At 37.2% G+C, this 26524-nt stretch overlaps 2 protein-coding genes across 4 annotated transcripts; both read left to right on the top strand.

Moving 5' to 3' along the window:
* Positions 1–12600: 12600 nt before the first annotated feature.
* On the top strand, positions 12601–15662 carry gorab (golgin, rab6-interacting). 2 transcript variants are annotated; one of them, XM_079474917.1, is made up of 6 exons: positions 12601–12677; positions 12756–12856; positions 13172–13484; positions 13656–13757; positions 13912–14052; positions 14412–15662. In XM_079474917.1, exons 2-6 carry the CDS (start codon positions 12793–12795, stop codon positions 14797–14799), a joined length of 1008 nt encoding a protein of 335 aa, XP_079331043.1. In that variant the 5' UTR covers positions 12601–12677; positions 12756–12792; the 3' UTR covers positions 14800–15662. The 2 variants fall into 2 exon arrangements, with proteins under 2 accessions (XP_079331043.1, XP_079331044.1); XM_079474918.1 differs by having other exon boundaries at positions 12627–12677; positions 13199–13484.
* Positions 15663–19231: 3569 nt separating this feature from the next.
* Positions 19232–26171, top strand: prrx1b (paired related homeobox 1b; the record flags this gene model as incomplete). 2 transcript variants are annotated; one of them, XM_079475419.1, is made up of 5 exons in its annotated part: positions 19232–19867; positions 22536–22711; positions 23943–24124; positions 24819–24880; positions 25087–26171. In XM_079475419.1, exons 1-5 carry the CDS (start codon positions 19621–19623, stop codon positions 25140–25142), a joined length of 723 nt encoding a protein of 240 aa, XP_079331545.1. In that variant the 5' UTR covers positions 19232–19620. The 2 variants fall into 2 exon arrangements, with proteins under 2 accessions (XP_079331545.1, XP_079331546.1); XM_079475420.1 differs by having other exon boundaries at positions 19291–19867; positions 24819–24884; positions 25087–25219.
* Between the last annotated feature and the right edge of the window lie 353 nt (positions 26172–26524).

The raw sequence follows: 26524 nt of genomic DNA, 5'->3' as shown, positions 1-26524 counted from the left end.
TAAGGCTCAGCATGGTTTTTGTGCTTGCCCAACATGCTGTCAAATGTTTTAAAACTTTTATTTTGTTATGTTATAATGTTAAAGTAAAATCTCTAGAATTGTATATAACTGTTCAGATTTAGGATGAAAGTAGTATTGACATGAATGTTTTAAATGTATGTATGTAAAGAAGCAGCACAATAAACTGACCGAAGGAAGGATAAACTGACTTTTTCATCTTCATGTCATTCAAAACCTGTGAAGATATTTTGAGAAATGTCTTTGTGGTTTTGTGTCCATACAATGTAAGGGCCAATATTGTTTGGTTACCAACATTATTCAATAGATCTTAATTTGTGTTCTGCTGAAGAAAGAAAGCCATGCATGTTTATCTGAAAGTAAATTATTTGTGTCTTAATTTTAGTTGAACTATACCTTTAAATCGTTCTTAACATTCTGTCTGGTTCTTCCTCAGACTAGCACTAATACAATTATGGTCACAGTCACCTTGCAATGTCAGCCGCAAACCACGGCTGCCCCTCAACAGTCATGTGACCCTTTTTGTCCTGGCCTGATGTGGTAAATTGGTTGTTGAGGTCAGACATTTGTACTTGTGACTGGATTGGACTTTTACAGTGTGGGGGATATCATCCGACCGCACTGGCACAAACAATAAACAGTTGAATTAATGTCTTAGTATTTAGACTGAGGGACCGTTTTCTTAATAAGCCCGACGTCGCCTACTAGCCTGACTAGTAACACATGTGCTATAGTTTCCCACAAGTGTGTCAGAATCGTGTTTGTGTGTATATACAAGCTGCTGGTATATATAACATTGTATGCCAGTGCGAGCCACTGCTATTGCATTGCTTTGCAGGGGTCTTCCATCAAAATCAGATGTCAGAACGGAAATCATAAGTGCAAGCCCATTAACTACCTACCTCAACCTAATGAAGTACAGCTAGCACCTAATTTAATGACATTGTACAAAGTTTAACAGTAAACCCACCCAATTAGATTCAAAGGAGAGGGTCACGCAACAAAATGCCTTTCTTTTAATCTGTCGGTTTTGTTGTTAATGAAAACATGTATCACCTCATAGACATTTTCTCTCCCACTCACGCATCATAAGAATGGCTCCTCATGCTGGTTTCAATTCTCTAACCTTTCAGCTCACACCATAATGAGCCAAAATAACTCTCACATGGAATATTTGTTCCACCAAAACAGGTCCAGAATTCAGTAAGAACAGGAGGAGGGGGATGTTTTGCTGTTCATTTTGTTGTTGTGTAACCCGTAAATTTGTTCTGCGGTGAACTGCATTGTTATGTTGTTTGGTTCGCGAGTCGCTAGAGTAGAGAGAAAAATGAAATGCTGGTGAAATATAGAGACAGCCAAAGAGAGCCATTAAATCTAACAGGACTAAAAGCTGCAGGTATTTCCTGCTTCTTGATCTTTGGGAGTTGTGCTCATTTTCCCCCGCTGGGGGAAAAAAAACCTCAAGTGGAAGAAATGACATGGATGGAAATTGTTTTTCTCTTTATTATATCACCCTCATGTCGCACAAACCTGTATGTGGCTCTTTCTTTTGTGGAACACAAAAGAAGATATTTTGAGAAATGTTAAAGTGCTTTTGGGTCCATACATTTGGGAGGTCAATGTGGGCAATATTGTTTGGTCACCAACGTTCCTTAAAATATCTTCTTTTTTGTTTTACAGAAATAAAGAAAGTCATGCAAGTTTGAAATTACATGAGTGTGGGTAATTATAAAGAATTGTCATTTTCAACAATCCCTTTAAGGACCAATGCACTTCTAGTTCTGCCTTGCATGTCTGTTTACTCATAACTGAATCGCTTGAATAAATGAAATGCATTTATATTAATAATTCACATGTTGCTTACTCAGAACCCAAATGTTTCGTTTTCAATTATTTCAGACTGGTTCTTTGCAACCAAAGAAAGCAACATATCCAAACTAATACCTGCTAATGAGAGACCAAGCAGCTCTCTCACCAATTTCCAAACAGATTTATGAAGCATGCAGAGAAATATGACTTTAATAACGATAACAAATGGAAGAGCTGCCTTCGGAATTGGCATGTGGTAGCGAGACTGAAGCTATTGAGGGAGAATAACCCCCGAAGGCCAACCGCTTTTGGCAAACATATGAACAAATGAACTGTGAAAATGCTTTGCAGCGTGTCAGATACGGGCACCACAGAATCTGGCTCTATAAACTCCTGATTAAACCTAGCTCTCTGTGGTTTTGCCATCATTTAACTGTGTTACAGGCTCGGTGTAACAGTCATAATTGTGGAAATAGGGGTTAACAGAAATATGGAGAAGAATCTGACTGGCGCTAGTAAACCTCAGACATGGTCACTCCTGGTTTCTAGCAGTTACTATTTTTAAAGCTCCGAATGGAGTTTGAAAAAGCAGTTTTGTTATTCCTACACCAATTTTGGAACGTGTGAAAGGATTAGGACAGAAATTGGCATAAGAAATTGCGCTGACAACTTTTCGCAGCACTTGAATTTTCCATGCCCACGTTTTGACAGGAACAATTTAGTTTTTATTACTCTAGATGTTAGAAGCTAATTCAAATGATGTCAGGCAAATGGATGAAATCGCTTCCCACCAACGCTTACACGTAAACCCTTAATATCTCTTCATAATGTGATCGTATTGACTCCTACAGTTTGATTTGCGCAAATGACTAAACAGACATTGCCCGTTGATTCTTTCATCGTTACTAACATAAGCGGTTATTTTTTACGATGCAGTCTCCTTCTGAATCGCTCTCGTCAGAAAAGGGATGTTGTTCATTGTCACATGACGTTAAAGAATACTGACAGCCCCCTGAACCCCCCCGGCTTACGGCCAGCCCCAGATCCCATTCAAACACATCTTGTTGGCAGATGTGGCGATACCATAAACACTTCAAAGTGCCTGCACTTAGACCTTCTCCATGCACTGACGCCAACTGTAAAAAGCGCCGGACATATGGGTTGGAAAATATGAAACATTTCAAACAGCGACTGGGCAGACTCCTCATGGCAGGAGAAAATATTTGAATTACTCATCATTTAGAGCTATTGAGGGTAAATTGTGACAAAGGCCTCAGTGAGTCATCGCAGAACAGCACGGCACAGCTGACAGAAGGAAAGTCTCAGAATTACACAGTATCACGCTGTGTTAAACAATAGATAGATGGATGGATGGATGGATGGATGGATGGATGGATGGATAGATAGATGGATAGATGGATAGATGGATAGATGGATAGATGGATTGATCGTTAGAGATGGGAACAATGCACATGGGACCCATGAGATCTGTCCTCCTGAGCGTTGCTCATTGCATGCGTTTCTTCACGTTTGCTCATGACTAACACACACAGCACTCTCTGAACACGCTTTGTTCTTGCTCTCATGCAAACAGAGATTATGATGTTCAACTTTCTAAATCCTCAAAAAATAAACACTGAGTCACCGGCCCCTTAGGACGCGACGTGCAAGGGTGTGATTGTGGGACAGGCCTCCATCGGGCAAGATAAATGGGGTGCGGCAGTGATATATTGAATCCCTGTTTCCCTGAGTGACAGTTCATAAAGGGGCCAATGAGATCCAACTTCATCTGTTTTTCTCACTTTTTGTCATTTCCAGTTTAGACTGAATGAACAAAGCAAATAGTGACTTAACCTTGTTAACTCTGTGTGAGGCACTAAGCGGTTTGTTACCCATTAGATCCTGAATGAATTCTTAAGAAAGTGAACCATCATAGACCCTCAGGACATGCTGGCAGTTGTGAAATTACCTATTTGAGACCTATTTAGTGTCAAACTGTAAACACCAGTAGTCAATGTTTTGCAAATGTGTGGTTCTTCACGTCTTTTGGCTCAAATGTTGTTTTCAGCCTCATGAGGAATTGATAACATGAAAATGTGGTAAAGCACAATTACAAAGCAATGGGGGCCATAAAATAGCATGAAAGCATGTTTATTTTAAAACTTGAAAAAAGTTAAAAGGTTGTAGGATTTGACATGAAATTGAAAGGAATATGTTAAATTCTGCACAACTTATAAATCACTAATCAAATGGAAGCAAATTGGTGACATTCTCAATTCGCTTTTATGGGATATCTTTCATTAAGGGGATAGTTCATCCAAAAAATGAAAATTCTGTCATCATTTACTAACCCTCTTGTCATTTCAAACTAATATGACCTTTTTGTTCTATAGAACTATTGTTTGTGGGACAAAAGAAGATATTTTGACAAATGTTGGTAACAGAAAACTTTTGGTCACAATTGACTTACATAAGTTTTTTTCAATACAATAGAAGTCAATGGGGACCAACGTTTTTTTCAAAATATCTTCTTTTGTGTTTTGCAGAACAAAGAAAATCACAAAGGTCAAAAAGGACGACAGGTTGAGTAAATAATGACAGAATTTTAATTTTGAAGATAAACTATTCCTTTAACTGAACCCATTGACTTGCATTGTTTTATTTAACGTACAAGAAATGAAAGGACACAGCTGATGTTCGTTTTCCAGCGTTCTTTAAAATATCTTCTTTTGTTTTCTGCAGAGGGAAGAAAGAAATGTTTGAAATGACAAGAGGAAATAATGACCGAATTTTTGGGTGAACTATCACTTTAAAGCATGCGATGCTCTCTCTGTTAAACAATGAAAAATCACGCTATGTTTAATAATATAATAATTGATTTAATCTTATTTGATTTATGTTTCAGTAGCATACATCTTGACATTTCCCCTTTTCATTTCTATTTCTTCTGGTTTATGATTAAAAGAAACTAAACTCAACCATAAAACAGACGCTCGCGATGACAGTAACGGTGTAACCAACAGAGACAACTAGTGTCTCTGGTTGTGCTCTTACAGTCATCTGCTATTGACATCATACACGAAACACACAGCTGTGATCACGCTCCAAAACCACGCCATAAATATGTAACAAATTAAACCAGTTAAGGACGTCACGCGAAAATTGGCGAAGTTAGGCATGTTTTGTATACATATAACTTACTCTAAAATAAAGACAGATGCTTTTCGTTTTCCTTCTCCTCAAATTCAGCTGAGCTAAAGCAAAACCACATTTTCGGAGTCCTTCGCTGGCTGTGTCGTTTCACCTCTCCAGTATCTAACAGAGAAAAACTAGTTTACCTTCACGAGGTCTCTTGACAACGTCATGCAGATGTATGTAATGAGAACTGTCGGAGGTTGTGGGGATGATTGACACGAGTCCGCAGCACGGTGTACCGGGCATTTATGGCAACACGTCCGTCACAGCTGCCAGGGCTAAATAATTAGATGACTTACCACCCACAGTTTAAGGGGCCCTGCTGCTGGTTCCTGTATATGTGAACATTGGCCATACAGAGGCCACAATTTCACAAAATTGTTTGGATCAAATTCACAGTCGACAGGGTATTTGCTTACTGCTTTACAGTGGGACTTTTGCTCATGGAAATCACATCACTTTGTGTAACTTATTTCTGAAGCTATTTGAAAACCTCTTATATGTGACTAATTATAACCCATTGGGGTCAATTCAGTGCAGTAACATTATTCATAATATTCGCGGTACATTTTCAATGTAATTTGGGATTTTAATGGATTGGGTTGAATTCAGCACTATTGAATGCCGCAGTAAACATTGTACTACGTTGGATATCATTTTGTTTTAAAGAGACATTTGTGTGCATTTTACAACTAAATGCTTTTTAAAACTCCTTCCTGGTGGAACATAAACGTACACTAACCCTCTTCTCTCAACAAGTTGTGGTCTAGCTTTTGTTGAAACTAGTAACTTTGTATTAGCACCTATTGTACTATTGCTCTTGTATGACATATCGCTTATTGCTCCCCGAACTCTTTGTAAGTCGATTTGGATAAAAGCGTCTGCTAAATGACTAGATGTAAATGAATGCCAGCAGTAACTATATGTTTGTTTGCTTATATTCTTCGGGTTTACATTCTAGTCCATTAAAATAACATTCTTTATGCCTATATTTAGTTTTTCAACTGATGAAAATATGTTTCTTCAAAACTGCGTGCAGTCATTGTTAATCTCATTTACCTTAAAAAATATTATTCTTCAAATTCTTTTATTAAAATTCTGTCATCATTTACATATTTTGAGACAAAATAATCGCACTGATAGATTTTACGATATTTCAGTGCAAGTTGTTTTTCGTAACATTTAAGTCTGGGACTAATCGTAAGCCCTGTCCGGGAAACAGCCCCTTAGAGTAACAAGTAAAATTATTTTTTTGTATTCTACAAGCAAACTTTGTGGTATGCACGGTATACTAATAATCGACCAGTTCAATACTTGTAACACCTGAAAGTATATTTTAGAGGGAATTCAACATTATACTTAATTATATTGCATATTATATTAATACTATCTTGACAGGATGCAAAATTATGTGAAAAAAATATTTAATGGGCTATATCATTTAAAAGAGTAAACATGACCACTAACAAAGTATACTTTGAAAGTGCTTTTATACTTAAGTAGGGCTGTATTTCCTATATAGTGCAAGTATTGACTAAATATGTCTATAATGTCTTTTCGGTCAGAATAGTTCAAGCACACTTAAGTGTACTAATAAAAGTACATGTCTGAGAAGTACATAAAAAGTAGGCTAAACTGTTAATATGCGTTCTTATTTTTAGTTTAAAAGCAGTATACTTATAGCACACTTGAATAAACATATTTTTTGGGTTGCTTTGCTGAGGGTTACAGTGGTTATGTTATGTCCCATTTAAAAGCAGCTCGACTGAAATGATTTTGGAGGGTAAAAAAAACAGGAAAGCAAACCCATAATCAACACGCTTGTCTCATGATGGACAAACACTGTGCTCCTGACACATCAAAGAAAGCCTGTGGCCTCTTGTTAAAACTCAACAACATCTCCCACTGCTGTAAACCTTTCACAAAACACACAAGCAGCACTTTCCTCCAACGCAAAATAACTGTAAATGTTTAATTGCATTCATAAAGTAGATAGAGACTGTAAATCACCCATGGTGAACATTTGTGTGTTCGTGTGACTGTGTGTGTAATATGGCAACAGAATAAATGCATTATTGTAACTGTTCTTCACATTAGGGGGCTGCTAATGGCTGGCGCGCACACAAAAGTAGCATTCTTATAAGAAGGTGGCCAGTTTCTCCCGCAGTAAATACATTAAAAAACCCATATAAACTATTCTAGGCCTTGCGGCTGGTGTTGAGTGCATCTTGAGGTGGAGGGACTGGGGTGGGGGTACTGCTGTTGAGGGCTCAGGGTGGGCCAATTGCAGCCTGCTGATGGGTACGTTTTAAGAATTATGACCAGATGTTCATTAATGATGTTTCAGAGGACCACGTGGGGAGATGAGTAAGAGAGGGTGAGAAAGAAAGAGAGAGAGAGAAATATAAGAGCTCAAGACAAGGACAAAAGGGAAACGTTGCTGTTTGCGTGTCTGAAGTCTGTGGCTAACAGAGCTCAAGAATTGATGCCACCTGCACTGGCCGCAATTGGATGTCTTTCAGGAACTCCTTTGTTAGCTCATTGTCCACAGCAGCTGCGACACAGTTGCATATTGGGGAAAACCCCTGAGACAAGGAGACATATAAGGTGTTGAGATCAAAATAGGGTTGTTTTCAACACATCATCCAGCAACAAAGCAAGAATGAATTGTCTGTGTAGTTGTTTGTTGTACAAAGGGATAAGCTTTGGTGGAAGACTAAATGGCTCATTCTTCATCATCTGGTTAAACAATAACAGACATCATACCAAACATGATCACATTAGCATGTTTCTCATTAAATTGTTAAAATCATTTGCTCCGTCCATTTTTTTCCACATGTTAACAATAAGCTTTTTGTCATTTATAAATGTGGTCTAGTAATATTTTTGTAAATATGATAGTAGAAAGGCGGCCAGTTTAATGTTTCTTATCTGCAGGCTTGTCACGCAAACAATATTGCACTAACTTGGCTAGCTCAAGTGACAGAAGAATTTGTTCCATCCAGTATTTTACAGCATTAAAGGGAGAGTTTACAAAAAACGTAAACGCAGTCATAATTGATTCACCCTCATGTGGTTTAAAACCTGTATATGACTATATGGTTTTGTTCAATGGAAGTTAATTGGGTCCATTGTTGTTGGGTTATCAACGTCCTTCGAAATATCTTCTTTTGTGTTCTGCAGAAAAAAAGAAAGTCATACAGAGATTTGGGATTTCATTCTTTGAAAATAATTCTCATTAAATACATTTTGAGATTGGTGAACTATGCCTTTAAAAAATGGAACAAGAATATAACGAAGGGTTTCCATTCATCTTTACAAAGAGAAATAAATTGAATAAAAAATCTAAAATTTAAGCTGCTTAAATATTGAAGGAATTTATTGGTTGCCAAACATTTTACAAGCGCATACCTGTCCAAACAATAAACATTCCTTTGTGTACCTCTGTTTTATGGACATTCTTATAGTACATTATATGAAACCTGTCACATTAAAATATAAGTTATTTCATGACATAACAGAATTTTATCACGCTGTTTGTACACCAGAGAACTTTACACAAATTATATTTTAGTTTGTATTAAAGAAAGTTTTATATAAAAAAAGCCTACATTTAATTCATACATTGTATTTTTCTGCTATTAACCATCACTTAGGGCAAAAGGAGCACTTCAATGAACCCATCTTTATCGTTTATTCTAGAAAATGTGTTTTGCTTTATGCCTGAGGTTCTGCCAGATGTACTGTGGGTGGCAATACATAAGACCTGCAGTGAAGTACTGGATCAGAGCCTGAGCTGGTCCAGAAGCAAAGCAAAGCTGCTAATTCATGTGGTTTTGGCACAACTTTAGACCATAGGTAGAGTTTGAGTTTTAGAGCTTCAGGACAGGGGCTAAAATGGTCTGGTTTCTGACCAGGTCCAATCCTGTCTCTTTCTGCTGACCTCTGTGTTTCAGCTTTACAGGACACGCATGTCAAGGTGGGAGTTGGGAAGTCTGTTCGTAGAATGTAAATAAAGAATGAATGACACTTTCCTGTAGAGTAAACAGCAGAGGTTTGTGCGTGATTTAAAGGTTTGCTCGATTGCCAGGGAATACACATACTACATAAAACATATAGCCTAAGTGCACTGTAAGTAGATTTGGATATAAATGGATCTGCCAAATGCATCGATGTTAACAGTTAGCTTTTTATACCTCTTTTCTTTGTTTCCATACGTTTGGCGCAGCAATTTTTGTCAACCCTACTCAAGCATTTCAACATTCTTCATCAATTAAACTCAAATTACTACACAAAGTGCAACATGATCACCGCAGGCACCACTTTAACTCCAAAACTTGAGGCAGCCATAAAACTTAAGGTTTTAAATGAGGTGGGTTGAATTTGTTCACCCCTGGCATCAGAGATGAGTTAAATGAGAAAGAACGTAGGAGTTTTATATTAAACATACAGTGAAAGAGACAGCAGATGATCACAGGATAATTTCTGTCTTTTCTAATCAGTGCGTGACATCACACAGATCGCTCTCTGGTACCCAAACTCTTTGCAGATGGCCTGGAATCTGAAACTCTGTTTCGCTGCGTAAACATAAAGAAAAGCTCTGTGAAAGACAGAAATGTGGTAGAGTCTAAACGTGGGTTTTGAAACCATTACATTTCATGTGCCTAAAGTTCAACCTTTGCGTACGAGTGACAGCTCTGACCCTTAATCATCTCCATATTGACCTCAACCCTACATCTTCCTTGAGGTCAGCCGTGAATTGGCTGTTTGTCTTTTTGACCCGTTCACTGGCTGATTAAGGGAAGTGTATTTTTATTGACAGTTAAAAGTCACAGAGAGGGCATGGGGTGCACTTGCTGTCGCTAAAATGATTCCTACTCAATTAACTGTGACACAAACACATACACACAGAACGAATGATGCTGTCTATCGAGATATCCCAGCAATACAGCAAAACTTCCTGTTTCCCTTACGTGGTTTAAAATGTCAAACTTGATCTAACTGGGAATTTGTCTGGCTCACAAAATAAATATCTTTTTAAATTAGATGGTGCAGATGAAGCTTTGTGTAACTCTCTTGGCCAGGAGACAGCTCTCTCATTATACAACACATAATGTGTCATTCGTTGTTGATGTTGACCAAATCGTTCCATTTGATTTATATACACCTGTGTTACGTTTATATTAATATTAACCTATACTATATTAAAAAAACACTATCTCATGTCTAATTTTAGACGGCCAAGGTTGTTATCAAGGTGTTGGGTGATGTTTCACACACATTTGCACAAATTTCTCCAAATTTATGATCATTAGTCAAACACAGCTTATTGAATGTTACTGGTACCCCTTCCTGCAATGAATATGGTTTAGTTAACAGAGAGGACAATGTGGTGTAAAACAGTATTTATTTAAAATTCATTACTCTCTGTCCCTATAGACTATCCAGTCAGTCAGTATTTAGATGTAGGCTGGCCTTTGCCCCACAGCTTCATGTAAACACATCTAAACATTAACTCAAACAAAAGTGCAAGACTTATTATGCCCATAGGCGTATACGGGGCGCACTTTATCACTGCCATTCTTCTTCGCAAATTTAAATGTATGAACTGCAAATACAAGCTTGTTCTTTGAGCAATGCTGGACGTTTCTCACTGGCCTCCCTGTAGCGTCCATACAGGCCTTTCTTGTAATTGGGCATTTGGTCAGCAGTGACCAAGACTCTTCCATCTTAATTTAGCGAAAGTTCACCGTTCAGTCGCCCTGCCATATGGAGCCCATGTATCAGTAAGTTTCCCGACCAGTCTACATTTATCCTCTGCTGAGGTGTTGTTTCTGCTTTAAAGTGCACAAATAATTCCAGATGGATAAAATATGTGTGTGCCTTTAAAAAGCTGCTATGCAGCAGTAGTGACTGGCCGTAGAGTAATTAACAGGGTGTGCTTTTGTTAACGAAAGTTTATTAAATAAAGTTGAGGGATAGTTGTGGGGTCAGAGGCACATTTGTCCTCTCCTGACACACAGAGCTAGATCCATTATAACCGTGTGTGCTTCATAATCGGAAGTAGGCATGAATTTAAGATAAATAGGGTAATATGTGTGTGTTTATACAAAAAAGAGAGTAAGGGAGAGAGAAAAATACGGTAGTTGTCAGCTGCAAGATTTTGTCAGTCTTTATTTATGGTTTCCTGTCTGGATGAAGTGTTGTGTCATGGCAACACTCCACCTTGAGGGCAATGGGTCAAAACATCAAATGGGCTGTCAAACATGGACGCCAATTTATTTTGAATTAATAGCTGATGTTTGTGAGGAATCACTCTAAGGATACCATTTGAATTTATAGACAGTGAACTGTGTTTGAATTGGCATGTAAAACAAGAGCTTAAAAGAGTGATTTCATTTATAAGCTTAGTCATCTACTGGCAAAATATTAGTAATTTGTTTTTACTTTGATTTTTTTCCACGAAAAAAATTAAAATTCTGTCATCATTTACTCACCCTACGTTGTTCAAAAACTGTATATGACTCTTCTTCATATGTAGCACACACAAAATACATATCAACAATTGCATGTCTATCCAATGGAACTCAATAAATTGTGAGTTCTGCAGAATAAATTCATTTCAGGTGAAGTATCACTTTTAAGTAACTGTTTTGGGTCTTTGATTAAAATCACATTTGAACCCTCAGGCGCTTTTGAATTACAGTATGTTCAATGTTGACAGTGTATGACCACAAGTTCATCTCTGTATTTCTGCTCACTTAGACTACCAAACAAATCGCCACAAAAAAAGTCACACCAAATGTTCCATTGATGGTAGAGGTAATAATAAGAAATCATGCATTAGAGTTGTTGCTTGTGGACTCTTACAAAGGATTTAACTTATTCAAGCCAAATTTGGCAAAACATGCCACATCACAAAGATAAGCAGTTAGTACAAAGAAATGACAGGCCTTCCACAATCCCACACTTGCTCAGACCCTGTGCTTGCTTCTGTCACAATCACGGGTGCTTTTGGCAGTAAAGCAAAAGTGTAACTTGAAACAACTGTTTGACGTTTCCTGCTCTCTTTGGATTTCATGCTTTTTATCACAGAGCATGCTCTTTCATTAACCTCTGACCTCTCTGGCCACTAGGAGTGCAGGATGGCCCAGTGGATGTGAAGAGGGTAATTGGAGCAAGAAGAGGAGGATAAACAAAATTAGCCATCGACTCCACTAGTCTGACACAGATTTCCTGCCTAAAAGCAAACACTTATATTTATACAAAACAATTAAGCCTAACTGATTTAACCTGGTGGATATACAAGCTTATATCCTACATATATTTTAAATGTGCATAATTTTAATAAGCACTTGTTTACTATGAAATAATAGTACAGGATTAAAGAAGTTTCAGGAGTCTTGCAGAAAATAAATATTTTATTTGTACATATTTCTTTTAGTTATTTTTTTACTAAATATAATATAATTTTAATTTAAATTATTTTCATGACAATTAATAACAATAGCTGGTTACTTTGGCATTGAAATACCTCCCCAAAGACATTTTAAAAGTAAATGCAAACAGGCAATATGTGAGGGCACACGCAAAAAGGGACCTTTCTGGGTCTTGAACGTGGCAGTATATACAAACATGGCGGCTTCGTGAAACCTGTAAGTTAATTTCATGCATAATTAATAGCATTTTAGTGTATATATATTTACCACTGAGAAATCCGATTTGGTATTTAGTCGTAAGCAACTTCACGGGGTGTACAGAGTATGGAAAATGGCTGAGTGGGGTGGATTTTCAGAGGAAGAACTGCAAAGAATGCAGCGCAACAGCGATCACTGTAAGTATGGACGCTTAAACCTCACTTAACTTATTTATTCACGAAATTGGAACTTATCTGTAGCATAAAATACATTTGATGCCGGTAACTATTTCGCGAATTACAATTTTAAATGACCTTTATCTCAAAACCTAGATCGCATTTGGGGTATTATAAATGCCTTGACCGTTTCTTAGTGCCCTAAAGTGCTGTATATCGTATGCTGTATATGTTTATTGATAGTTTATTCTATCCTAAAGTATAATCACATATTATTGATCTCGTTCGTTAGGATCAAAGTTGTCCTGATTTAGCTCTGCTCTATTCTTAATCCAGCAAACCAGGCTGTGCCTGTAACTTTAGGTCGTGGCCGCAGACCCGCTCCCACCAACCGGAGTAGGCAGCAGCTACAGCGGGATAGGGCTTTGCAGATGGCCGCTAAGCAAAATGATGGTATCGACTGTCTGCCACCTGAACAACAGCTTACCAAGCCCCCGGACCCACCTGCTGCCAGTCATCCTGCTCCTTTAAAATCACAGGAGGAACCCAAAGTGTTTGACTCAGAACCGGTTAAGCATGAATCAGAAACGGTTGCAGAGGCACCACCACCAGTCATTGTCAAAGAGCTGGACAAACAGGAAGTGGAATTGTTAGTAAGTTTATTTCTTGTGCAAATGGAACATATAATTCATATATTGATAATAAATAGTGAGATAACTACGTCTTTGATAACTAACTAAAATGGCCAAGGACGGTTTATATTATTTTATAGAAGACATATTTAATGTAAGAATTTAACAAAACCTTTTTATAACAACAGGCGGGAGAAGACCCGTCTACAGCAGTTGCAATGGGAACAACGAGCAATGGAAGAGAAGAATAAAAAGAGAAAAGCACTCCTCACCAAGACCATTGCTGAAAAGTAGGAGCAAATTTAGTTATTTAAACCAGCATTTCTTAACCAGGGGAGCCTCTAGGGGGCCTCAAGATGACGTCAAAAGATTATAAATTAGACAAACCAACAATCCAAACGTTTTGTTTCAACATTTTTGAATGAATAATTTGTTGTTTCCCAGGTCCAAACAAACACAAGCTGAAACTGTGAAACTGAAGAAGATACAGAGAGAACTTCAGGCACTTGATGATTCCGTGTCAAATGATATTGGGATTCTCAGAAAACTGATAGAGCAATCCAGCATGGATTATTCTCTGGCGTGGTATTCATCTCTTAATTTTGAGTCAGTTAATGGTCCATTCCAAGTGTAATGTCATATTGGAAGCAACGTCACATTCAGTGCAGTTGCATTATAATGTAAAAGGATAGTAATTGCAGGGTCTGACCTCTAAGATAACCCCCTTCCTATTAATGGTCATAAAAATGCTTTAAATACTGCCATGCTTACTGAGGTTGAAAATACTACCCTCTGTAGTCTCTCTGTGTTAATTCTGAAATCTGATTCACAAAAAGTTATTTGTATTAATACGTTGTAGTAAATGTTTACATCCTTTAGGGTCATGTCCAAAAGCACAAGCTGAGAGTTAAGGGCTGATTGGGTAATTGTGTTATTGTTTACAGGAAGCGTTTTGAGAAGGCAGAAGCCGAGTATATCGCTGCTAAGCTGGATTTGCACAGGAAAACTGAGGTAAAGGAGCAGCTCACAGAGCACCTGTGTGCGATCATCCAGCAGAACGAGCTACGCAAAGCCCGCAAGCTGGAGGAGCTGATGCTACAGCTGGAGCTTAATGCTGAAGATGTCCCCAACCTGGAGGAAACATCACAAGAGAAGGAGAGTAAGGACATCTTGCAGGCTAATACTGAAAATGGTCCTACAGAAGGCATAGAGGGTCACACAGAGGTGGACGGTTCAAGTTTAAGCAAAGACAGTTCCATTATAGACCTAAAGATTAGCCAAGACAATCAGGAGATCAGAGCAACAGATGTTTCTACAGATGGGCCAAGCTAGCTCCCAATCATCTTTATAACTTCATGATGGTTTACAAAACACTTTAGAATTTGAAATGTCTTCAGTGTGAGAAAGCTGAACAAAGGAACAGGCCTGCATTTGTGATTGAAATGTTGAAATTTTTGTGTGAGGACACAAAGGCAGTCTCAGTCTCAGGCTGATAGTGATTCCATTACTGTTGACACTAAAAATGCCTCAATGTTCTAGGTCTCAGAAATTGTCTACAAAATGTTAAACGCAGAAGTAATGAGAAAGCTAATGCAGATACGGTTTTCTGGTTGTCAGCTATTTTATTATTTAATCTCTGTCTTACATTTGGAAAAAGGGTTAGGATATTTTTTAATAAAGAATACTTTATAACACTATACCACACTGAACTTCTATTGACTGTTCCATAACTATAACACTAATTAAAATAGAATACTGGTATATGATTAGGTGGAAATTTGAAGTTGTGATGTATTTCATATATTATGTTGCACACATAAAAAGAGCAATAAGTGTGTAATGTAAACTTTACTAAAAACTATGCAAATGTTAACAAATCATAGTTTCTGTCATAAAATTGTGGTGTTTGCTCAGCAATATGTAAGGATTGTGGGAAAAAGGAGTTGTGCTGTAATTAGCATTCCAGTACAAAAGTACATATATCTTGTATGTATATATTATGTACTTCTTTAAACTCTGTTCTCTTCACTTTATTAACTTTGATTTACCTAACAGATAATGATAAATTTTTGTTTTAAAGGCTATGATTGTATGTCTTTATTTTCTTTATTTTATATTTGCGCGGATGAGGTGGAATGGCTGGAGTGTGACACAAATAAGTTATTTTTAGCTTAATAAAGTATTTTAAAACGGTTAATTATTTGTCTTTTATTGCACTTCATTAGTTTGTTATTTAACTGAATTAACTTGTCTTACAAACTTTCATTCATGCAATCGGTTAGTGGTCGGATAAGGTATTTATTTACTTGTCAATTTATATGTTGGTAGGTGACAGCTCATAGCAGTTTGCAGTTCAGTGTGCAAAGGAATTTGAGGAAAGCCATGAACCTCTCTTTAAATGCCACTCGACTGCTTTTAAGAGTCTTGTAAGTGCTCCTTATAACCACTTCAAACTTTTACAATGATTCATTGAAGTCTAGACATTTCTGGAAGAGCACATAGAATCATCCTTTCTAAATTCGTGTCTTTTATTTTTTTCTTGATGAAACATTGTGGGTTTACCTTTTTAAATGTTAAAACTTAAGCATTAACGATAGGTAACATTTGTTGAACATAATCATATGATCAAACCTCTATTTAGATTGCATTCGTTTTCGCTTTGGCGACTGCTGTTAAGTAATAGCAAAACGCTACAAAAATACAACATTAAATATACTAATATAAGTTCACTGTATAAAAGCGAAGACGGACAATGTTTTAATATAAATGTTGAAAATGAAATTTTCGTGAGCGTATTATTTTTATTTATGTGTCAGTCCTTTGAGACGGGTTGAAAAGTCTCCGAAACTCGAGGGAAAAGCACAGGTCAGATTTTACGGAAAAGTCTGCCTTCTGACAAATCTGTAAACCCTCGTATGGACAACAAAGAAAACTATTGTTTCGTGTTAAAAAATAGAGATTTTAATGAATTCATTTGGCTGTACGTTGTTTATTTAAAGAGATCAATCTTAATGTATTTTTTAAGCAATTTCCCATTTGTATTTGCTTACCATTAAATGCACTATATTAAGAATTGCAAAAATGTACTTTCACGTACGTAAAATTAACAAATCTTTATTATGTAACGATGCTGTTATATATGAAAAAGTGGAATGCAAAAAAATTAAATAAGTATTTAGTATTTGGGCAAAAGCTAAACAAATGAAATAAAAAATAAAGCCCTACATAATTGTAAAGATTTTTCTATTTCACAATGCTAAACCGTGACAAAATATAGCGTATGCCTACATAATTAACGTCATAACGTCAGGAAGCAGAACGTAATCTAGATAATTTGACAGACTCACAAAGGCTATGACATTGAGGGATGGCTACCTATAGATTTTTTCGTATAATTTGTATATTATAACATTAAAATGCGTATGGGCTGTACTGATTTTTTGTTACTGTAGGCTAATTTATAAAATGTTGACTAGGCCTATTACAAAACAGTAACGCGACTAAACCCCTCTTCAGCATGGTGTTAAATCCGTTTAGAAGCGGTATGCTGTCCATGAACCCCTGGTGCTGATGAGACTACTGTAATCGCTTTTATTTCCCTAATTACAATGAAAGCGCCTCCTCTCGTGCTCGAGCATCTGCTCTTGAGCGCTAAACACTCACGGACCTGCATTCGCTCTTATTACATAATCAATGGAATTCACCTATGTGCCTTTGTGACATCTAAATGTATACTAAATCCTATACGTATCCCATAAATGTTTTAACGCGCAAGAGCAGATCCACATCTGTTGTCGGTAGTAAAGCCCATAGCCTATACATTAATTCGTTAAAAAAACATTACTCAGTACCAACTCCATCATGTCGTTTTTAAAAATGTATGTCATAATTTAGGGTGAGCAGTAAATATGTCATTTTAAAATAAAGGATTATGATTAATCTTCATTTACGCGACTCTGTTGCTGGATCCTCTGAGTTTAACAACTTAAACCATCCTAAGGTTCATAAATGTAGGATTAATTTTGTGTAAATGTATATTACGGATTCATGCGAACAGATTACATACACATTTCACGAGCTGTCACGTCTTTCCATGTGATTCTGCGAGTCCAAAAACATGTATATTTTAACTGAAGTGTCCCTGTTGTCATTCTTGCACTTATGTATTGTTGAGTCTGTGTTTATCAAAACGCCACAATGTCAGTCAAAATCACTAGAGGGTTGTGTTTTCAATTACGCACATTTTAATAGCCTACAATGATCTAGGCTGCATTTGAACAAGCCAAAAAACTACTGAAATACATTATAAAACATTCTAGTATTGTATCGGTCCTTTCCTTAACCTTGTTGTGGCCTTTTTACATCAGACACATTACATTTCATTTTGATTCGTTTTAAATAACTTTTAATTCAATTTAAAGGTTCAGCAGTAAATATATCAGTATCAACTGAAATTTGTATAAAAATGTATAAAAAAGTATATAAATCTCGTAGCATTTAAGGTAGGTCTTGGCTATATAATTGTTTTGGAACAAATAGTATTTTATAGTATAGTATCTCTGTGAAATATAGAAGTTTTACATTAAGGTGTCTACTCCAAATCCATCGTAAAACTGTAAATAACAAATATTTTTCACAGGCCATAAATAAACAAGCGCGATTTATTTTATGTGGGATGCCTAAGCTCATGATGACGGACATATGCCACAAAGTTTTGACGTTCGAGTGTAAAAACGTTTTCTGGTTAAAACAGCATCCATTTTACAGACTGTCTCCTATTGCGCGATCCCCTACCCGACAGCAGGCCTTTATGAGAAGTCGCTTGCTCTGGCAGCCGAGGGAATGTGGAGGGAAAACTATAATGATGAAAAAGGTCTACACCATCCCAACAGCGGCTTAATTAAATACATGGAAAGAACGAAAGCAGCACATCTGGTTTCAATCCGTTTTCCTTTGATGGCATCAAGTGCTCTTTTCCCAGATGAGTTGGAAGCTACGGGATGTCTGTGTCAGTGAGGAGCCTATAGATTCTTGCCATTGAAACATTTAGCCATCTTGTGAAAACCAAAGTTAGCCTATAACTCACCAAGTGGTAAGACATTTCTCCCATCCCGGCTATTTGTTTCAAAGATAACAAATACGTAAGCATCTTTGAACATAACCTTCACCAATGAATGTTGCCTTCGTTTGTAAAGTAGCCTACAACTTACTCTCCGTAACGTGAATTTCCGAATACTTTTAAAATGTATGCATTCTATTTATTTCTTGATGATATATCAAATGTAAACTCCCAATTCCATTCGTAAGGTCCACGGGACGAACGAATCAACTCGACGGATGCATCATTCTAGTATCTGACGAATTATGAAACATGTCTACAATGCATCCGTGACACCACTGACTAACTAAACATTTTTTGAATTTCTTTGTCAGTTTTGTTGAGTGACATGTGGGTTCAGAGATTTGGGAGGGTTAACATGAGGAAAGCCGTGATGAAGGAGGGAGGGGGGCTGTTAAACGTCAAAGACAGCACAAAGTCTTTTGCCACGTAATTACGAGAGCCTTTCAGCTTCATCTTCTCTCCCAGGGGTCTCCATTTTTCATTTACAATCCACTTCACTGCATGCCAGTGCGCGCAGCGTTTGAAGTGCCAGAGCGTGCGTTCCCGTGTATGCTTGTGCCTGATTGAGCAGAGATCAGCGTGGAGAGAAGAGAGCCAACAGCTTCGGGAAGGCGGCGGAGTGTCCTGCCTCCTCTTGCCTTTAGCCAGCCCGCTTTACGCACATGCATCTGTAAGGCATCAGCACTTCTGGATTCGCTCTCAGTCAACAACTGCGTGGAGCTCGTGGAGTTTTCCCCCGTGAACCACCGTGCTGAGCAAACTTTTGCAGATTGTATTGCTATGCGTGAAAGGATTCAACATAGTCCATGGACTTCACAGTTATATTAAGTTCCACCAAGTTACATAGACTTGAAACGCTTGCACCTGGATTTACGTTATAGGTCGCTATCATAGAGAACACCAGTCGTCATCTCGAGTCGCTTTGGAGGCGCAGCTTTATATCAGTTTGTCTTCAAACATATGCAAGGAGGAACAGTTTGGTCAATCTAATACCGCGGCACCGCTTTTTTCTCTTGTTTCGTATTTGCGTCATGACTTCTAGCTATGCACATGTAATGGACAGACAAGCAAACATATCCAGCAGACTGGAGAGTCCCATTACAGCCAACCTGGAAAACCTGCAGGCCAAAAAGAACTTCTCGGTGAGCCACCTGTTGGATCTAGAGGAGGCCAGGGAAATGGTCGGATCTCAGACGGACGAGAGTGTGGGAGACGCGGGCAGGACTATGCTGGAATCTCCCGGTTTAACAAGCGGCAGTGACACAACGCAGCAAGAGAGTAAGTGCTGGATCAGCACAACATATCTCAGATAGATAGATAGATAGATAGATAGATAGATAGATAGATAGATAGATAGATAGATAGATAGATAGATAGATAGATAGATAGATAGATAGATAGATAGATAGATAGATAGATAGATAGATAGATAGATAGATAGATAGATAGATAGATAGATAGATAGATAGATAGATAGATAGATAGATAGATAGATAGATAGATAGATAGATAGATAGATAGATAGATAGATAGATAGATAGATAGATAGATAGATAGATAGATAGATAGAAGTAAACAAATAGTAAAAGAAAACAAATAGTAAACGTGCGATTCTTAATAGCATAGCCATTTGAACGTGGCCTGTCACTATCGATAACTTTCTTTTTCATTACATTAATTTGTATTAGGCTACTTTGTGTTTATATAATTGCTTTTTAATAACCATGTTGATAAACGAATTCGACTAGATAATTTGCATAACAGTTACTCACATGTGGAAAAAATTATAGTTAGGCCTATTGTAATTTTAGATTTTGTTTTGTATAGTGAAAATATAAACAAAGCAAGGACAACGTCAAATCAATAAATTTCCGAACCTTTTAGTCAATTTAAACACCATCCTTTGTACATGCATCCCAACATATATCTGCGATTAAGGTATCAAACTGTCAGTCCATAAATTGTGTATTGCTTGCCATGACTTTTTGTACATTGAAGAAGTATTTTTTTGGATAGCAAATTAAGCTTTAAAGGATAAAACATATAAAATATATTTTTATGTCTTTGTCAAAAAAATATTTATTACGCATATCTGCTTTTATTTATTGCTTCTCTTCCCTTTCTCGAATACCTTTTATTTATTTATTATTTTCTTAAATCAATAGTCTGTCCTGTAAATTCTCGTTGTTTTGCAAGTTAAACGCGAAATTTCATACCCAAGCCCATTTTCTACGTAGTATTTAAAAAAAACAATGCCTCAATCCTGAAATAACTTAGTTAAAATGACTATGAAAAGAAGATCATTATCAAATCATTATCAACGGTATCACATTTTCTGACTCGAGTCATATATAATGCATTAGTTCAGCAAAACTCATATCAACGCAATTAAAGGTGCGTGTTTATGGACATATTTCCAATATAAAAATAACTGCTCGAAATAAATAAACTCTAGAATTTGAACTGATCCTTGTTGTGAGGCCTAAGGAACAATTCAAAAATATAACTATTGAAATAAATGTAGGCCTATAATTTTTCCTTTCGCCTATAAAATATTCTTTCATTCGGATAAATAACACACGGGGTTATAATAACCATATGACTGAACAGATGTGAAATGTAAACTAGTATTTATATTTATAGATCGGTTTATTGTTTGTCAGTATTTTTAGTATAGTTTAGTAGCATTACATTGTCAATAACAAGCCTGATGCGCTACAACAGTATGTTTTAATTTAATTGTAGTAAACAGGACGTGTAAAATGTTATCAAATTGACCTTTACAATCCGGTGAATCAGACAAATAAAATGCTGCCATTTAACAATCTTTCCAATAGATTTAAAGATCACCCAAAGCTCATGCTACACCTAGGCCAAATGTCACCTTTTCTTCAGGCTTTCATTTAGGGAAATTGTGATTGATTTACTGGTGGTAGGAAAAGCAAGATGGCACCCCATCAAAGCGAAATTATTCTTGTTTTGCATTGTTGGTACTGGGTTGGGTGTTAAGAATTTAGCAAATAATGGAATTGACTTGTTTAAAGATGAACAGCTACTTTCAAATTGTAATATGAACAGAGTTCGTGTGTGGACTACAGCTTGTGTGTTCTGTCAGTTAGGTGATTATTGAGTCTCATGAGAGTCTAAGTAACTTTTGTGCTTTTGGCTGTGATGTGAGGCTACTGTGATGTGAACAGGCATTGCTTCAACAAAACAGAGATAGTTTTGCTGTATGCTAGACCCTGGTCAAACTATAAAAAAGGCGCTGTTTTGTTTCTGATCACTCTCTCAGTATTTATTCATCTCTCCTTTGATGCAACCAGAGTAAACAACACAACAAATGCAACAACTGTTAAAACAGCCTAATGATGTTAAAACAGAAAAAAACACTCAGATTGGTTTAAGATCTCAAGAGGATCATCCACCGTAATAAAAAATATAATCTGTACAGTAATGTCAGGAATCACATTGTTTTTTGTCTTGTTAGTTTGCTTTATATGTTTTCATATGGACAATTATTTGTATCGATGTTTTTCAGGCCATATGAAAACAGTAAAAAGGTATGGAATAAAAAATTATTAAATATGCATTTACACAAAAATATAGTATATTTGAAAAAAAAATGTATAGGGAAAATTATAAATACATCTAAAGGACAATGAAAGTTAACAACAGTCGCTGTTGCATATTTGACTATTTTTCCACAACTACCTCTCACAATTTGTAGAACAGCACATTAACAGAGGAAAAATGGTATATAATAATATGTTAATAATATTAAGAAATAATCACTAACTATAATATATAAAGTTCAAACATAACAAACACCCACTGTTGAACCACAGTATACCATACATAATTTTCTGTAGGATACAGCTGATTCTTCAAACCCAACAACAAGCAAGAGAGCTGCCGAATAACTGTATATGTTTTTTTGCGTTACCAGATGAGCAACTAAACTCGGAAGAGAAAAAGAAGAGGAAACAACGAAGGAACAGAACCACGTTCAACAGCAGCCAGCTGCAGGCACTGGAGCGAGTGTTTGAGCGGACACACTACCCCGATGCCTTTGTTAGAGAGGACCTGGCACGCAGGGTCAACCTCACTGAGGCTAGAGTTCAGGTAAGATCGAACGGTCACCAGAAACATGTTCTGTAGATTAAGTTTGTAGAGAAAATGTACTTCAAGAACAATAGTCTTATAAAAACATTTTTTTATATTAATTGCATGGCATCTTTGTGTTAAATACATCAGCGACGTTTAGAAATTAAAACATTTAAATAGTTTTGAGATTGAAAAAGATGTTGCTTGCCAAATTGAATCAAAGTCACGTTCCACTGTAAATACCTCTCTACTGGAGCCTGTCAGCACACTGAAGTCTCATTGTCATCAGCCCCATCATCAGTGTATAAAAGTTCTCGCTCGATCACTCTCTCTCTCCGTACATATGCTGTAGGTTGGAGCCAGTCTCCACATTTTCCTGTAATGAGAATGTTTTTCTATAAAGATGGGGATTATTCCCGTTTATAGATCAAGAGAACGGAGAAGAGGGAAAACGAGAACAAACACATCTGCAATTAATGTGTCCCAGAAAGGGAGCGATACAGAAATACTGGATAAAAGAGACTCAAAGCTCATTCCTGAGGCGCTGCGTAACCGGACACTGTGCCTCCACCACGTGCAGTGCTTGCTTCGAGATCTGGGCTCCCGGCTCCATCTTCAACCATGTTTCACAACCGGCCTTATTTCACAGAGCTCGTTCTGCAGGCCTCTGGTGTTTTTTCAGGCCTCAGGTGTGCACACGTCTGCCGGTGGATATCCAAAAAGTGCTACAATGTAGCACATATTTGATGGTTATTTTGGGGTCTTGACGTCAAAATGGAAATGGACAAACACGCATTGAATATACTATATAGAAAAGCTGATAAAGCTATTTGCATCCTATGCTAATTAGAATTAGGGAGAAAAATCTTAGGACCTTGATAAGGTTTTTGGTCAAAATATCTTTCTGGAAAAATAGTGTAGTTCTAGTGTTTACATGTACGTGAACGTTACCTTTTTAAGCACAATGGGTTTAAAATTGTGCAGAATCATAATATCGGTAATGAATAAGAAAAGAAAATCTGTAAACCGCACCACCACCATACAAAACAATGATATGAAAGCTTTGGTACCAAAACACAAACCTTTTTTAGACTCGATATCATCCATTTTTTTTCCGTGATGGAGAAAACACCATACCAGCTGTTCCACTGTTAGAATCTGGTTTACCATACAATTTGTCTTTCATCACAGTGCGATATATATCCCGTCTAACCACCATACCATATCATTTCGGGTTCTGTTCTCATAGGTGTGGTTTCAAAACAGACGGGCAAAGTTTCGACGTAATGAGCGGGCGATGTTGGCCAGTAAGAACGCCTCGCTCCTCAAATCCTACTCGGGAGACGTGACGGCCATAGAGCAGCCCATCGTTCCCCGCCCCGCACCACGTCCCAACGACTACCTTTCCTGGGGAAGTACCGCTCCATACAGGTAAACCTTCTAAATTCTTGCGTCTTCCTTTTTTAATTCTGTATACGTCTGCCTATACGTCTGCCATTCGGAGCTTTAACACATTGTGCCAGCTCTTACTGTACTTCTCCATTTGACCACATTTTTTGCATTTATTGTCCTACTCTTGATGGTTTTTAATTACAGTTCTTCACTATTTAATTCCCTAGCTTTTTCTCATCGAAAAATATTGTTAATTTTAGGGAATCTGAGAGCTAGGATGTGAAGAAAACAAAATGGAAACATAATGTGGTCTAAGTTAATACACAGAGTTATATTCTATCGCTCTCTGTTGAAAGGTTGGTGGGCCGAACCCCTTTTGTTGAAATGATAATCTGAAAACAAACCCGTGCCCCTAAAGACCTTTGAGTCATAAGATACACAATGGATAGCTGAGGAAATGACTATTGGGCAGGATTTTTTGTGTCTCTAATTCCACCGGTTGTGATTTACAGTAATCTAAATGGCGTGTAGAGTAACTAACCCTGCTTCTCCGGCCAAACTCTTTTCCCAGCAGCTGAAATACGCAACTAGACTGGGAACGCTTTCTGCCTATACATTTGACCAGCAATCGTGCCAATAAAACAAGCTTACACAATTTCAATGCACACCTAACACATCACTGTGCACATATGATGCATTTACTATATTAATGCAGTATTTATATATTCTTAAGCTGGTACCCAAGGCCGGAGGGAGGGCCAATGCGAATGCCACAGAAAATGCTGCCCACAGAAAGCAAGTACTTTTTTTCACATTTCTTTTTTCTAAATTAATACTATTTTTGGATTCAATTGTAGCCAAAAGAAAAATTCCTGTCCTTCTTTATTGCTGTTTGAGCAACAGAACAGGATTTGGGGATGAATTTTTTTACTTTTAACTAATGTATATAAATATTTACGCTACTTGTAACTCTAGAAATCTGTTTCATATCTTCCTTTCAGCGCAATGGCAACCTACCCACCCACTTGTGCCAACGCCACTTCCACCCAGGGAATGAACATGGCCAACAGCATCGCCAACCTGAGACTGAAAGCCAAAGAATACAGCCTCAATCAGGTGCCCACCGTCAACTAAACCTGAAAAAGAGGGAGAAGAAGGGACAGAGAGGAGTGATGAGAAGATCTCAGAGGAGCTTATTTGAGATTTTTTCTGCCTTCTGCACTGTCAGAACATAGTGGATATGACCTGTCACCCCCTCCCACAATAATGGAATTGCATTGTTGTCCCTTTCATTTGGCTTTTGACTTCATCACAGATGAAGGTATGTTTCAAAGAAACTAAATCTGATTTTGTACTGATCTGGAGACTGTAAAGACAGCACAAGGTCTGCTCCCCGGAGAACGAGTCAATGAACAGGGCTCCACTAAATCAGTACGAAGTAGCAGGCAGCATGTCTGGATACTGTAAGCTGTTCTTTCTTTGTTCTTTTCTGGCTTCGTTTTGAGTCAACTGGATGAAAAGTAAAGAAACATTCATGGCAAACAATGAAGGACTGTAGTTCTCAACAGAGCAATTGAAATTACACCGGGAGTCTATGTGCCTGAGTTTAATGCCGAGATCTGGAAAAGAATCACCCCAAAATGTGATCAGTTTTTACATATTGGGAATAAAGACTCATTTGTGGAATAGTCGGCGACAACTCTAGACATCAGATGTAAAATACCATCAGTGCAAAAGGTCAAATTGCTACATCTTTTAATGTCGGTTCTTAAATATTTCACCACTGTTTAGGGTTAAATGATGTTCCCCATAGTGACTTATGCATATGCTTACCAGTTGTTCCGTAGGTTTCGAGTTGTGTTTTATTTCTTTTAGACCAATTTTTCTTTCTTATAGTTTGAAACCATATAGTAATAAAAGCATTTTCAAGCAATGTCTCTTATACTAGTGTGTTGAATTATGCATTTTGAGACTGTTGCAGGCAACACTGTAAATACATCATGACAAAATGTATTACTTTTTCATGTTAGTCAAAACACAAACAATAAAGAAAATATTTATGAAATAAATAACTCAAAATCACTTAAACATTTTCAGTCTGGCGCTTCTCATTGAGACAAAATAAAAGAATGGGATTCCCAGCATTTAGAAAAAACGAATTTTGAATTATTCCACCAACCAACTGAATTAGAAATAGATGAAAGAAGGCCTACATTTGTAGCAGACCTCATTTTGCATATTTAATTATGGGTCAGATAAATAACCAACATTTAGCTGACGGGACTGAACTCCTAAACATAAAGGTTTGAAAAAGGATTCTTCAAGGCGATGCCTTTGAATAACCATTTTAGTTCTCCCAAGAAGCTTTAAGTCAAAAGATCTTAAAATAACATTTTTATAGTCATGCAACAAGGTTCTTTATGGAACCATACAGCCAAA

This window comes from Barbatula barbatula (assembly GCF_947034865.1).
Source record: "Barbatula barbatula genome assembly, chromosome: 15".
NCBI classification, from domain to species: domain Eukaryota; kingdom Metazoa; phylum Chordata; class Actinopteri; order Cypriniformes; family Nemacheilidae; genus Barbatula; species Barbatula barbatula.
The sequence above is the reverse complement of the archived record's forward strand: the minus strand, read 5'-3'. Positions and strand labels throughout refer to the sequence as shown.